We start from the raw sequence: 16,283 nt of genomic DNA, 5'->3' as shown, positions 1-16,283 counted from the left end.
GGTGATATCATACCTAGAGTGGTGAAGCTGTTGAATTTGTCTAAAAAAAATGTTCTTTAACTTGTCCTCACGACCACAGTTTGCACTCTTTTTACATAAGTTGAATTGTAGACACATCTGTGCTCATCCTGACAGTATAACTGTGGAAGCAAATGGATTCACAGAAGATGCACAGTGAGCTGCAGAGTGACAGGAGTGCCAACCAACTACCACACTGACTCCTATGTAAACAGTATTAGGCAGGTGGTCATAATGTTATGGCTGATCGGTGTAGAGCCATGGTCTGTGTGTGGCACTATCATTATCTTATCATATTATATGGTGTTTATACCTTCTATATTACCACATACTTAAAGTAGTTAAATAAAATTGTCTGTAGGGTATAAATTACAGTTTTGCTTTCATATTTAACCTGTATAATAGTATTATTGTGGTGTAAATAGTTCTGGTGTTCAACTTTGTTGTTTTGTTTGTTTTGTTTCTTGGCCAGCTATATTACTTAAAAACCTGAAATTTCTATTTTCACCACAATATGACCTTTTATTGACCATTTAGTGCATACAGCATTTGCTAGTATTAATGTGAAGGGACTCATTATTTTACTAGTCATATTTATGGAATATAGTTTTCAAAAAGTATCACAATAGTGTTAGTTATTTTTGTGAGTGTTTGCACTCAGTATAATCATTACAATTATGTAACAAAGCTTACAACTACTTTAGCTAGCGTAACCTTCCACAGCCGCAAGTGCTTACTAACCAAATAAACCTGCGTTCTGGAGCACGACCCTTGCGGGGCAGATCAGTTCTTTTCATTGGCTAATGAACATGTTTGTTTAATATATATACCACATATGATTGGCAAGTGGAAACCACGGGGCTTTTTCTCCATTGGTGATTGGTTCAGACCAACATCATTCAAGTGCTACGCCGTCCCGTTTCCAGAACTGTCCCAGGAAGCAGTGCTGCTTATATTTTATAACGATATAGGCGTGGGAAGCACTGAATTTCGAGGTTAAGTGGTACAGATAAAGACAGTAAAATAATTTCAAGTTATTTTAGGTTAGCTTGTTGTGAATGTCAGAGGGCATTTGTTATAATTTGGCGTTGATGTCGATATTGATATTACCTCGAAATGGTTGCCAATAACTGAAGCCTCTAGCTTTCATCTGCCTAAATATTAGGCAGAAAAAATACGAAAGAATCTACTATACGTTTTTTCAACAGGGCCGTGGGCTGGCGGCAAGCCAATAATTGACTCTGGAGCAGGATACAGAGGTAGGTGAAATATTTCTGACAAAATGCCATTTATTTTTATGCTGTCTGGGCTTTATTTATTGCTGTCATGGAACCTGCCAGACAGACCCCCGGGGAATGTAGATGATAGATAGGTAGCTAAAACAACACAGCTTCAAAACGAACGACCGAATATTTGTTTAAAACAACCTCATATTATTTAAACGTAGTATCTCAACAGTAAATATTATCTGGTATCAGCTATCATGTCCCAGTAGCGGAGCTAGGCGCAGATAGTAACGTTAGGGGTTTGACCATAGGCGTCACTATACCCCTTTTACTGAGGCAGTATTGATTTGCTGTGCCCCAGTAAAAGCACACGTTCGAATTTTAACAAGCTCCTATATTTGGAAGTGGATTCATTTAGACTGATAATAATGGGAAAAGATTTGACTTGTCATTCTAATCCAGAATGTCAAAGCAGCTGTGGTCAGGGTTCCTACTCCACGGTGCGCCCATATGACCGTCATGCACGTTGTTGCTGGAGCACTGCAGCGCACACGCAGCAGTCCATGTATTGCGCACAAAACAAAAAAGGAATGGACTGATGTATTTGATGGGCACTAATTTAAGTTTTTCAATAATACCAATAATCTTATTTTGACTCAGACACTACTGACTCTTGTAGATGGATATAAGAACATTCTTTAGAGGAGGCCAAGACAGGGAAGAAGTTGAGAGAGATGAGGGTGAGAGTGGTGAGACCTGGCTGTAGTTGATAAACAAGCTAACGTTAGTTTAGTTAACTAGTATGTAACCGGGCACAAGTGTTGAATGTGAAGTAAATTAGAACCCTGTACATCAATGCATATGATCAGTTGGACTACTCTTAAAATGCTGTTTATCAGTGTAAGAATGCTTAAGACATCACATGTAACATGTGATGTGTTAAAGAGCCCATGGCATGCTTTTTCTTGTGTTTTTGACTCATCTACAATGTTACAATGGTGAATTATCATCTTAGACATAACCTAAAGCTCAAAAAATGAAATGTACGCATGTTCTAGTATTTCTATGCAGAAGCAACTCGGTTTATACACATTTCGCAAGCTCTCGCTTGTGAGACTTTTTTTTCTAACAAAATTAAGTATTACATGACATTTTAAATATTTCCTTGAATGTGCATAATCTCCAGGCTGTTGCCGATGTCATTTTAAAAGCGGAATATTTTGACTGAGCTTGTTTTTGTGGATATATTTTCCCTCCTGCTGCCTGCACTGTGACCAGAGGATGTAGCGGAAAATACAGGGCCTGAGGTTACTGCATGTTCAGAAATGTTCCTGTACAAGGACTTGTTTTACCTGACCGGGTCTAACCAGGTTTTGACTGCTTGAGGCCAGTGATATGATGCCGGTTAATGAGCGTATTAACAACCCATGATGCTATTTTGGGTGCTACACTACCTGTTGGAATTCATTTTACCACTTTGGGAATGTACTGTATATCCTTTTCACAGATCTTGAGAAAGGGAGGTGATCATGAGGGGAGCAGCTGGGTCTGAGGTGAGGTGGGTGAGGGGTGTGGAGTTCTGCTTCTTGAACCTATAGTAAAACACATTCTGGTCTTCCACAGCGGGGAAGGATGGTTTCCTGTAGTCAGTGATGTTTTGTAGGCTTTTCCACACAGAAACTGAAAAACAAGTTTTCATCTTTTTGGAGTATCTCCTCTTTGATACTCTGATTTCCCTTGCCAGTGTGTTCCTGGCCTGCCTGTACAGGATCTTGTCCCCACTTCTGTAGGCCTCCTCTTTGGCATGACAAAGCTGCTTGAGTTTGGCTGTGAACCAGGGCTGCTTGTTGTTGTATGTGCAGAGTAGTGCAACAGATGAGCAGAACAATTGTGCATTGAATGATAAAAGCATGGATTTTCCACAAGTGTTAGTACATACCATAAGGTTTCATTTCAGATGTGGAGGTAAACTGTAACTGGCTTAGGAGGACCGTGAGAGATCATTGACCTCCCATCATCAATAATATATATTTTTGCTATTGAATCACAAGAAATATGTTATACAGAACAATAATCAGTGTGTACATCGCAAAATATGTTGCTAATATTGTTTACATTTGTAGAAATAAACTTTTGAAGTCCTGGTGATTGAAGTGTTTGTATATGTTTCAATTATGTCTGAAACCTGAGAATTGAGCACACAGTGTAGAGTACATGAGCATATGTTTCTGATGTTAACTTTAGCGGTTGGTGTGCATCATGCCTAGCAGTCCCCCGAACAGAAGCGCAGTGCACTTGAAACCAACATTCTCTCTGGCTTTCCACAGACAGAATTAACACCACCCCCAGACCTAACTCATTTTATTCACTCATCTCCCAATCAGCAGGCAGGAACAGCACATCACCAGGTGCCAATTGTTACATAGGACAGACATATGGTACAGTACATGCTGCAATTTAGAAGCCACCACATTAGGCCTGTAGCACTACTGATTCTCATTGGTCTGTTAGGAGGTCTGCATGGAGGGCATTCAATGATCCTTCTGTTTATGTAAAGCCATGCAACTGTTGCTGAACAGCAGCTACTGTTAGCAGTGGTGACTAATACAGGTCAAGCACCAGTCACACCCATCTTTTGTTTATTTGTTATTTTTTGTGTTTTTCTTATAGGATAGTATGGCCATGACGGGAGGGACTGCAGCTGCCCTTCCCATGAGCAACCACACCCGTGAGAGGGTTACTGTGGCCAAGCTGACACTGGAAAACTTCTACAGCACTCTGCTCACACAGCACGAGGAGCGAGAAATGAGGTAAAACTGCTTAAGCACTTATAAAATCCACTGTTTCAGAGTCTACAGTGCTTATTAATTTGAAACCAGCAGCCCTTTCTCCACACCTGTCAGGAATCAGGAATGTTCCAGGCCATGTCGTATGTCTATTTTACAAAAACTATATATAATTAATTGATGACATTATGGATATTGTATCTTTTAATACTTACTGTATCTGATGCAGTAAAAGTCACCCAAGATATTTATCATTGCAACCTGTTACCTCGGTTACTTTGTACATGTAAAAGTAGCTGTTGTTTAAAGCACTGTCAAGCTGTCCACTGCTGGAAAAAGTAACAATGCAGAGATGTTTCATCTCAGGTGTAAGCACAACAGGGCATCTTGTAATCCCCCTCTTGTGCTCTCAGATAAACCTGAGAGTTGATCTCTAGACCAGGTAACATGGTTTGGTGCCTCCTAAAAAAACAGCTGACTCAGTGTTTACATTCTCCCCCCTTGTATGTTTCCACTCCAGACTTTCCCACTCAAATTTGCAAATTAAAATAGAGTATAACAATTTTACAGCTATTAGTCTGGTTTTCTTACCATAAACAATAGGTATTTTTAATTGTAGGCAGAAAAAGCTTGAGAAGGCCATGGAAGAAGACGGTTTACCAGATGAGGAGGTACAGTATTGTACCTCAATACTAGTAGACCTCAAAACATAACAGATAACAATTTAAAAAAATATTTCTCTTCAGTTTACGAGTCACTTTTTTTTGCAGAAAGTAATGCGGCGTTCACAGCATGCTCGTAAGGAGACTGAGTTTTTGCGACTGAAGAGGACACGTCTTGGCTTGGATGATTTTGAGTCCTTAAAAGTTATTGGACGAGGCGCTTTTGGAGAGGTATGTTTAAAGATTGTGGCAAAGCTGTAAATTTTAACAGAAATTTTGATTGCTGGAAAAGTTGCAAGAGGTTTCAAAAACATCTTTGTGTATTTGGTTTCAGTGGTGCTTACCTTGCATTTATATACACTAGTTTTACCACAGTGTTAATTTAATTTCTTCTATATTATACTTTTGGTGCTGTAAATATGCATATATTGTTGATTTCAAGCAAATAACTGACATGTTTATTAACAATCCTTTTGATTTTAACTGTGATGTCTTCTACTTGAGGTGCGTTTGGTGCAGAAAAAAGACACTGGGCACATTTATGCCATGAAGATTTTGAGAAAAGCAGACATGCTGGAAAAGGAACAGGTGACACATTTATCAGCATCATAGTTCTTAAGAATGTTGAGGCATTCTGTTAAAGCTGCTATGCAGCAGTCATGGTGTTATATTCTACAGTTATGGACAAAATTATTGGCACCCCTGCATTTCTGGTAAATGGTCTTATACATGTATGGCACTTTTCTTTACATTGCAGCACACTCAGAGCACTTTCACAATATTTGGCCATTCACACATTTGCACTCTCAAGCACTCACACACCGGTGTCATCACCAGGAGCAACTGGGGGTTCAGTGTCTTGCTCAAGGACACTTCGACATGTTGACTGGACAAGTCGGGAATCAAACCACTAATCCTCCAGTTAGGAGACGACCTGCTCTACCTCCTGAGCCACAGCCGCCTACCAGATAATTCACCACTTTTCCCAGAAAATTGTTTCAATCACAAATTCTTTGGTATTGTCATGTTTATTTTTATTTTTTGTTTACATTGGAAAACACAAAAAGCAGAGGAGAAAAAAGAAAACAAATCTGATACATTCCATACAGAACTCCAAAAATGGACTGGACAGAATTATTGACACCCTCAACTTGATATTTGGTAGCACATCCTTTTGACAAAATATAATCAGTCACTTCCAGTAACCATCAGTGAGTTTCTAACACCTCTCTACTGTTGCACCCTGTGCCTGCAGGTCAACTTGAATTTGTTTGGAAGTTGATGGAGGGTCTTTATGCAGCATATGTGAGAGGGTTACTGTGGCCAAGCTGACACTGGAAAACTTCTACAGCACTCTGCTCACACAGCACGAGGAGCGAGAAATGAGGTAAAACTGCTTAAGCACTTATAAAATCCACTGTTTCAGAGTCTACAGTGCTTATTAATTTGAAACCAGCAGCCCTTTCTCCACACCTGTCAGGAATCAGGAATGTTCCAGGCCATGTCGTATGTCTATTTTACAAAAACTATATATAATTAATTGATGACATTATGGATATTGTATCTTTTAATACTTACTGTATCTGATGCAGTAAAAGTCACCCAAGATATTTATCATTGCAACCTGTTACCTCGGTTACTTTGTACATGTAAAAGTAGCTGTTGTTTAAAGCACTGTCAAGCTGTCCACTGCTGGAAAAAGTAACAATGCAGAGATGTTTCATCTCAGGTGTAAGCACAACAGGGCATCTTGTAATCCCCCTCTTGTGCTCTCAGATAAACCTGAGAGTTGATCTCTAGACCAGGTAACATGGTTTGGTGCCTCCTAAAAAAACAGCTGACTCAGTGTTTACATTCTCCCCCCTTGTATGTTTCCACTCCAGACTTTCCCACTCAAATTTGCAAATTAAAATAGAGTATAACAATTTTACAGCTATTAGTCTGGTTTTCTTACCATAAACAATAGGTATTTTTAATTGTAGGCAGAAAAAGCTTGAGAAGGCCATGGAAGAAGACGGTTTACCAGATGAGGAGGTACAGTATTGTACCTCAATACTAGTAGACCTCAAAACATAACAGATAACAATTTAAAAAAATATTTCTCTTCAGTTTACGAGTCACTTTTTTTTGCAGAAAGTAATGCGGCGTTCACAGCATGCTCGTAAGGAGACTGAGTTTTTGCGACTGAAGAGGACACGTCTTGGCTTGGATGATTTTGAGTCCTTAAAAGTTATTGGACGAGGCGCTTTTGGAGAGGTATGTTTAAAGATTGTGGCAAAGCTGTAAATTTTAACAGAAATTTTGATTGCTGGAAAAGTTGCAAGAGGTTTCAAAAACATCTTTGTGTATTTGGTTTCAGTGGTGCTTACCTTGCATTTATATACACTAGTTTTACCACAGTGTTAATTTAATTTCTTCTATATTATACTTTTGGTGCTGTAAATATGCATATATTGTTGATTTCAAGCAAATAACTGACATGTTTATTAACAATCCTTTTGATTTTAACTGTGATGTCTTCTACTTGAGGTGCGTTTGGTGCAGAAAAAAGACACTGGGCACATTTATGCCATGAAGATTTTGAGAAAAGCAGACATGCTGGAAAAGGAACAGGTGACACATTTATCAGCATCATAGTTCTTAAGAATGTTGAGGCATTCTGTTAAAGCTGCTATGCAGCAGTCATGGTGTTATATTCTACAGTTATGGACAAAATTATTGGCACCCCTGCATTTCTGGTAAATGGTCTTATACATGTATGGCACTTTTCTTTACATTGCAGCACACTCAGAGCACTTTCACAATATTTGGCCATTCACACATTTGCACTCTCAAGCACTCACACACCGGTGTCATCACCAGGAGCAACTGGGGGTTCAGTGTCTTGCTCGTCGGGAATCAAACCACTAATCCTCCAGTTAGGAGACGACCTGCTCTCCCTCCTGAGCCACAGCCGCCTACCAGATAATTCACCACTTTTCCCAGAAAATTGTTTCAATCACAAATTCTTTGGTATTGTCATGTTTATTTTTATTTTTTGTTTACATTGGAAAACACAAAAAGCAGAGGAGAAAAAAGAAAACAAATCTGATACATTCCATACAGAACTCCAAAAATGGACTGGACAGAATTATTGACACCCTCAACTTGATATTTGGTAGCACATCCTTTTGACAAAATATAATCAGTCACTTCCAGTAACCATCAGTGAGTTTCTAACACCTCTCTACTGTTGCACCCTGTGCCTGCAGGTCAACTTGAATTTGTTTGGAAGTTGATGGAGGGTCTTTATGCAGCATATGAACAATCCTTCATTGCAATCTGTCATTTGTTTTTCTCTTTCATCCACATCCAGGGAGATTAGTTACAGCGCCATAGACTGTAAACGTTTTGACAGTGTTGGCAACAGTGAACTCGGGAACAACAAGATCTCTGGAAATGAACTTGTAGCTTTGAGATTGTCCGCGCTTTTCAAATCCTCAGACAGTTGTTTGCTCTTGAATTTATGTGATTGCAACAATTCTCTGGGAGAAGTGGTGCGTTATCTGACAAAAATGCAGGGGTGCACATATTTTTGGCCATGACTGTAAGTGACTTAGGCTGTGTACCCTCTCCCTGCAGGTTGCTCATATCCGGGCAGAGAGGGATATTCTGGTGGAGGCCGATGGTGCTTGGGTGGTCAAGATGTTCTATAGCTTCCAGGACAAGAGGAACCTCTATCTTATCATGGAGTTTCTGCCTGGAGGTTTGCACTGATACTCTTAAGATCCTCTTACTGAGTCCTATGAGAACAGAGCAATCACAATCAGTCTGAAATACAGCACAACAAAAATCCTAATATGAACTTTTTTTTTCTATTTTGTATCATGAATCTGTGTCCACCACGAGCATGATATGTATTGACAGAAAAATCTTTACATTTTTCAGTAGTTGTGAACTTTAAGCTTATTCTCAGGTGACATGATGACCCTGCTGATGAAGAAGGACACCCTGTCTGAAGAGGCCACCCAGTTCTACATCGCAGAGACAGTGCTGGCCATCGACTCCATCCACCAGCTGGGCTTCATTCACAGAGACATCAAACCAGACAACCTGCTGCTGGACCGGGTGAGCACACACACACACACACACACACACACACACACACACACACACACACACATATTTGTACTGGTATAACTGTGATGTCTTTCAATGTCTACTGTTCTTGTAGAAGGTTTTAATAAATACCCTCAATGTTATGCAGGCGCCCAGACATTTTCTGACTGTGTTGGTGTGCATACAGTGTGTGGTTCATGTGCATGATGCAGATGATTTATCAAGTGTCTCTTTGTCCACAGGGACATGTGAAGTTATCAGATTTTGGCCTGTGTACAGGACTGAAGAAGGCTCATCGCACAGAATTTTACAGGAACCTGACACACAACCCACCTAGTGATTTCTGTGAGTTAAAGGTCTAATATCCACAAAAAAGTCAAACAGTAATGTAACCAGATCCAAATACATATTCATATACATTATAGTTAGGGGTATATATTTCTTCCTCTCACATCATTCGATATGTATCTTGGTACATAGTCCATGATTAGATACAAATACAATACTCCAAAAATTGTAACAGTATGATTCAGAGTTATTTCGATTAGATTCAGCAGATATTCAGTTTTAATTTAGCTTTTATTTGAAAGACTATACATACATTCAAGTATCTGTTTAGGATATAAACTCAAAAAGAGTTGGTGTTTCCTCAAAACATTTTTGTATCTCAAGCAGTAATAGCGTCATCAACCCCGATGCCAGGTCAATATGCGAATTGCAATGGGTCGAGCCCTGAGCTCACTTGGGCGTGGAGGTGGCCGAGACCAATCCTCTCCATGGTCTTCATCAGGTGGGAGGTCAGGGCAACGGGTCTGTAATGGTTCAGCTCCTTAGGATTAGTTATTTTAGGAACCGAGACCACACAGGGTGTGTTCCACAGAACCAGGACTCTCTCCAGGCTAAGAATCTGATTAAACATGTACAGGACCACTTCAATGAGCTGGTCTGCACACTCCCTGAGGACCCTGGGGCTGATGTGATCAGGGCATGTGGCCTTCCTGGCCTTAATCCTCCTTAACTCCCTCCTGACCTGGTCTGCCATGAGACTGAGGGGGCTGGTGGGCTGGTCATGAGCTGTGGGCTGTTGAGAACCCTCTGTGACAGTGGGAGGAGGGGCAAGGTACAGCTGAGGTGTGAGCAGCTGCAGCTGCAAGGAGATGACTGACCTGGAGAGGTGAATCAGGGGGGCTGGCAGGGTGGGGGCTAAGGACTAGATAGAGTCAAATCTTTTAAAAAACAGATTCAGTTAATTTGCCCAGGCCTGGTCCCCCGCAACCTGGTGACCATCCCCACTTTTTCCGTGGCCTGAGATGTGTTTCAGTCCTCTCCACACCTCACGTACATTGTTCTTTTCCATGCTCTGCTCCAGCTTCTTCCTGTAGCTAGCCTTGCACCTCTGAATCATGTACTTTAGTTCCCGCTGCACTCTGCTCAGCTCCTCCTTCTCCCCTGAGAAGAAAACCCTCTTCCTCTCATTCAGCAGTGCCTTTAACTCAGGGCTCACCCACGGCTTGTTATTGGGAAAACACTGTACTCTCCTGGATGGCACGGTATATTCCACACAGAAATGTATGTAATCCGAAATACAGTGTGTGAGGCTGTCTATGTCCTCTCCATGAGGACTACAGAGGATGTCCCAGTCGGTGGTAAAACAGTCTCTCAGCCGCTCAATTGACTCCTCTGTCCATACCCTCACTACTCTGACCTGTGGTGACACCTTTTTCACCACTGGAGTATACACACAGGAAGCAGGTGAACAAGGTTGTGGTCAGAGTGACCTAGAGGGGGGAGGGGGGTGGAAGTGTATGCATTCCTGGTATTTGCATACAGTAGGTCCAGAGTTTTTTAGTCCCTTGTCAATTAACATACTGGGTGAAGTTTGGGAGGGTGGCAGAGAAGGGGAGAGAAGCATGGTTAAAGTCCCCCGAGATGAGGATTAGAGCCTCAATATTCCCAGTCGTATCGGTTTATCTTTACACCCATAATTGTAATAAGTAGTAACTATTTTCAAAACAAATTTTCAGAGAGACACTGGTCTTTTTTCGAAGAGCATACAGTAACTGTTTACGTAATAATATGCTTTTCCTGTCTTTTCTTTCCTGCATGCTGCAGCCTTTCAAAATATGAACTCCAAGAGGAAAGCAGAAACATGGAAGAAGAACCGGAGGCAATTGGTAAGGCTTGAGGATTTTACTGTTGCTGATATTCCACAGCAATTTAATGAAGGCAAAGAAAGGTTTGATGTCTGGCTCAAGAATAGCCACGGTGGTTTTGAGGTTACCATACATTCATGAATTTATTTATTTTAAACCAGGTACTCTTATAATCCAAATAAAGAGCATCCTTTATGGCAACAAGACTTTTAAGATGTTGTAATATTGAAAAGATGAACACTATGTACATTAATGGTAAGTGGTGGAGGAAATGAAAATTTGTAAATTCTTTAAATTCCAGAGCCGTGACCTTCTGGCTTTATGTGTGACTCTTAGGCATATTCCACTGTGGGAACACCAGATTACATTGCTCCTGAAGTCTTTATGCAGACGGGATACAACAAGCTCTGTGACTGGTGGTCCCTGGGTGTCATCATGTATGAAATGCTCATTGGTAAGCATGCATTTGTATAGATAGATGTGGATGTACAGTGTGAAACTCATTCCACTAAAACCCTAGATTACCTCCAAGGTTTAGAGCATGATGCTGCTTTTAAGTGCGGTAACAAACTGACCCTTAGAATAGCTAGGGCCAACCTTAACTGGGGCGTCAAGCTGCAAAGCGTGCGCACGGACAGAAAATCCAGAGTTGCTTCCATGACACTAGAGATGCCAGGTGCATGTAGTGGTGAATCTGATCCCTCACAGACAAAGTAGGTGTCACCACCATCCTGCAACAACAACACGATTTCCTCAACAACCTCAGAGGTTATTTTGGGCAATTGGAGACCCTGAGGAACATACCAGTGAGAGAAGCCACCCCTCATCATGATAGTCATCTGATGTCCAAAGGACCCTGAATAGAGGTAGACGGAAGCAAGCCGCAGGTCCTGACACTATATCAGGCTGTGTGCTCAGAGAATGTGCTGATACTTTTCATAGACTTCAGATTTCAATGCAATCATCCCCCAACAGCTAGAAAACAAAATCTTAACACGGCTCTCTGTTACAGCATACTGGACTTTTTGATGAATAGACCCTTGTCAAAGCCATCACACTGAGCACTCATGCCCCACAGGGTCTATTACCGTTTACACTGATGACCCCAACACAGCAGAGTTTGCAGACATCATGGTGGTGGTGGGCCTCGACAGTGATGACAGTGAATTGGCTAACAGAGAGGAAGTGAACCAACTGGTGGGCTGGTGCAAAACAACCTATCATTAAATGTTGACAAAGGAAAAGAGATCACTGTCAGCTTCAGGAAGAACTTGGCCTGATCACATAGCTTCTTCCCCTAAGCCAACAGACCTTTGAACTCCTTTAATCATACACATTACACAGTCACACCAATCAGTCACACACTCGCATACTTGTGCATATTGTACAAAAAGACATTTGCACTACCATGACTGCATTTGCTCTACAACTGCTACTAAATGACATGTATGAAATATGTTTTATGTGTTTGTATGGTTGATCTGTATTGATTTTGCATATTGAGCCAGGAGTAAATACAATTGTGTTCAACTTAACACATTGTTTTAACCAATTTACAGTAGATATTTAGAATAGCAGGGTTTTAGTATTGCAGTACCAGCTTTTTCTAAATTCTTGTTGGCTCTGTTCAGGTTATCCGCCCTTCTGCTCTGAGACACCACAGGAGACATACAGGAAGGTGATGAACTGGAAAGAAACCCTCGTATTCCCACCTGAAGTCCCTATCTCAGAGAGAGCCAAAGACCTGATATTAAGGTATGTAACAATGCATTTTTATTGCATTTTAAGATGAATGGTTTAAAAACTCACGTAAAGGCCACATGCCTAGTGTGAATATTTGATTATTTTCTTCTGTCACAACAATGTATATACAAAGGGTTTTTTGGATGGTTAAATTATCAGTGTGCTCTTTGTGTGTTTCAGGTATTGCACTGATGCTGAGAACAGGATTGGAGCTGTGAGTGTGGAGGAGATCAAATGCCATCAGTTCTTTGAGTTGGTGGACTGGGAGCACATCAGGTACAGGAAGCAGTCTTTAACCTTCTTTTGCTAAACCACTACTCTCTGAGTTCTTCCTTCCTACTCATTCCGTCCATGATTCCTTCTGTCTTGCCTCCACAGGGAGCGACCAGCAGCTATCTCTATTGAAATCAAAAGCATTGATGACACCTCCAATTTTGATGACTTCCCTGAATCAGACATCCTACAGCCAGGTTTGCTAAATGAATAAATATTCTGCTGGCTGCACTTCAGGAAATGTCCTCATTAGGAACACAGATTTGGCCAGAGTTTGACAAAGATAAGTTATGAACACTAAATATATTTATGGATTAAAAATAGATTCTCAACAAAAGGGAGGTTGTTGAGCCACAAACAACCAAATTTGAATACTCTTAATGTTATTATGGCTTTAAATACTTGCAGGGGCTGCTTATTTAGATTGCATGGTCCATAACACCCCCAAGTGGCACTTGGAATAAAGAAACTTCTTTTATTTTGTTTTTGTGTCTGTGAACAGCCAATGCAACGGAACCAGACTTCAAGTCAAAGGACTGGGTGTTCCTGAACTACACATACAAACGCTTTGAGGGTCTGACTCAGCGAGGCACCATCCCCACATACATGAAGGCAGGGAAGGCCTGACGCACTCAAATAGGGAGACAGAGCTGTGGAGAAGAAAACCGACATTTACGGACACAGGGTCAGGCCCTAGAGCCCTGCTGGTGCTGAAGGCTGTGCTATCAGCCTCTTGGTCTAAATTTAACCCTCATCACAACTTATTTAGGTTTTCTCAGCCACCACAAGAATGCTAAGAGCTCAGAAAATAAGGAGCATTACCACATTACCTCAGTTGTTTATATCGTATATATGTGCTGTCTATAGCCATAGCCCTCAGGCCAGCTCACTAATGAGGACACTAAATCAGCATATCTGCATGTTCAGCAGCATATTGCTTCTGGGGAAGATTTTCTTACTGCTTAAAGGAAAAGGTGGGACACTGGTGGCTAAACTAGATCTGACATATAAATTTGTGAAAATGAAGATGAAGTCAAACTCTGGATTACTAGTAAGAACAAGAAACCTTTACTTGCTCTTAGTTTTGCTCTGTTCATGGATTTAAAGGAAAGTTCCAGTATGATTTTTTTTTGTGTGTGTGTGTTTTTGCTTCTGCTTCACTTCACAAATTAATCCTACTAAAAATATAGTAGGTGTGAAAATTTTATATGAAATGCATCTTGTTGCATCTTTTCTGCTGGCTTGACTTGCAAGCTCAACATCAGCTATTCTTTATGTCAAAAGAGACAACTGGAGAAAATATTACTGTTTAGTTTTTTTCTTTAAGATAGCAGAACCCAACTGAAAGCTAAATTGGCAATTGGTGGTAGGAATGTTTAGAATGTGTAGGATCAATTGTTGGTATACATGTTTGGCTTATAGAGGCATTTTTAGCCATGCTAGTGGTGTGGCTGGTAGTGGATTGCCATGAAATTTGGTGCAGATATTTATGTCGCCCTTAGAATGAATTGTAATAACTTGATGATCCTCATCATATCATACCACATCTGCTAAACATTAGCATTGTTATCATTACCATTGTATGTATGTTAGCATGCTGATGTTGGTATGTAGCTCAAAGCACAACTGGGCTCCACACAGCTTGCCAGCATGGCCGCAGACTCTTGGGTTATAAAGACATGTAGCAATTCATTTCTATAAAAGTGACTTGGAACTAGTCTGATAGTAATATAATTATTATATTTACCTCTTATTTGTAAAGATAGATAAGGTTGAATTGTGTAGTTGTTTTTTGTGCTAGTTAGAACTGATTGTACCTAAAAAAAAAAAAAAGCTTTATAAGAATTAACATACAAAGGATATAAAACAAACTAGTAAAAATTTGAATCATGCTGGAATTCTCCTTTAACTTTCCTGGTGGTGACACACAATGCAACTTTGAGTCAGTTTAATGGGGCAACTCTTCCTGTGACATTGCTTCAGTTCTATTGCTTTTCTCACACAGAGGAACAACTTGTCGCCACGAAACATGTGAATGCAGTTTACCCTGTACTTGACATCTATTACTGTGGAGCTCTGCCCATTCACATCGACAAACAAACTGCAGAGTGTGTCACTTCCCTTTAGAGCTGATTGTTTTGTTCAGATCAATGCTCTAGTAATTGGTATTTCCCCTAATTTGAATTCTAATTAGTCCAAAGGCCAATCACATTCTTGTTAGATGGACAAAACATGCAAAGTGCCTTTAAACAGCTGATAAATATTTAACCAGATGTTATCAGAGATTAATCAGAAGGGTATTCATTACATAATAGTAATAATAGCGGTGTTTAAGGGAAAAATGCATCAACAGGGAAAAAAATGGAAAGAAAAGGGAAAAATCCTTCTCACCTTACTAGTTCAGGTTTGTAAGTCAACTTGTGAGAATGCATTAATTGTCTCTACAGGCAAACATAAAGCTATGATGTGCCAGTTATATTTAAAGTGAGGTGATAAAACAGCGGTTTTTTACAGGTCAAATAATCAAACAGCAGGCTCATAAAAAACTACTGCATCAAGGCAAAATCAGCGAACACAGTGTCTTTGTTTGTCAGGCAAAGATTAAGATAAAATAGAATCCAAGTAAGAATACACTTATATGGACATACAGTATTAGAAACATCTCTTTGTTTGTCATTGAGGTTTCTAAATTTCTGTGTTCATTATGAATTATGCTTCCACTGGATGAATTTGTCTCATAGCCTCATAAATATCAAATGCAAGATCTGTCTTGCTCAATGAAACAAATTATTTAACTATCACATCTGCTCAGAGTTGTGACTAAACACAGTGCTAAAAATAGTTACCAAAGAATTCTGATCATAACACATTGTGGTCTGCACACGAATTCAGATGTAGCCGTCACTTACTGCACTTAACTTAAAACTACCTTTTAAAATAATATCTTTTCCAAGACAGCTAACCTTAGTTGTGGAATAATTTCTGTTTCTACACAAATAATAATAGTACATTTCATTTATATAACACTTTTCAAGGAAGTCAAAGACACACTTGTCAGAAAATGAGTGTGCAGCAGCACATCTATAAAATGCAAGAAAAGCTATAAAGGTGCATAATGTAATAGGAAATATTCTCACGACTTTACCATAGATTCCGCTGCAGCCATCACAGAATCTCATATTAAATGGGTTGTGATGCTATTTCTGAGAAATAGATGGAGAAAGTCTTGTTGTCTAGAAATGTGAATTTATGTTATGTAAGAATTATACATCTGTTTTCTTACATTTGATCTGTTCAACCTTTATTCACACAGATATTCCTGCT

General features: G+C 40.0%; 1 protein-coding gene across 1 annotated transcript; it reads left to right on the top strand.

Annotated features, from left to right (window-relative positions):
- Positions 1–1,226: 1,226 nt before the first annotated feature.
- Positions 1,227–14,792, top strand: LOC109960974 (serine/threonine-protein kinase 38-like). Its single transcript, XM_020601488.1, has 14 exons — positions 1,227–1,277; positions 3,915–4,054; positions 4,650–4,701; positions 4,801–4,923; positions 5,197–5,280; positions 8,314–8,437; positions 8,648–8,799; positions 9,033–9,135; positions 10,903–10,964; positions 11,280–11,397; positions 12,575–12,698; positions 12,867–12,962; positions 13,065–13,156; positions 13,462–14,792. Exons 2-14 carry the CDS (start codon positions 3,921–3,923, stop codon positions 13,584–13,586), a joined length of 1,389 nt encoding a protein of 462 aa, XP_020457144.1. The 5' UTR covers positions 1,227–1,277; positions 3,915–3,920; the 3' UTR covers positions 13,587–14,792.
- Positions 14,793–16,283: the final 1,491 nt, after the last annotated feature.

The sequence above is a fragment of the Monopterus albus genome, unplaced genomic scaffold, assembly GCF_001952655.1.
Source record: "Monopterus albus unplaced genomic scaffold, M_albus_1.0 scaffold51.1, whole genome shotgun sequence".
NCBI lineage: Eukaryota > Metazoa > Chordata > Actinopteri > Synbranchiformes > Synbranchidae > Monopterus > Monopterus albus.
The sequence above is the reverse complement of the archived record's forward strand: the minus strand, read 5'-3'. Positions and strand labels throughout refer to the sequence as shown.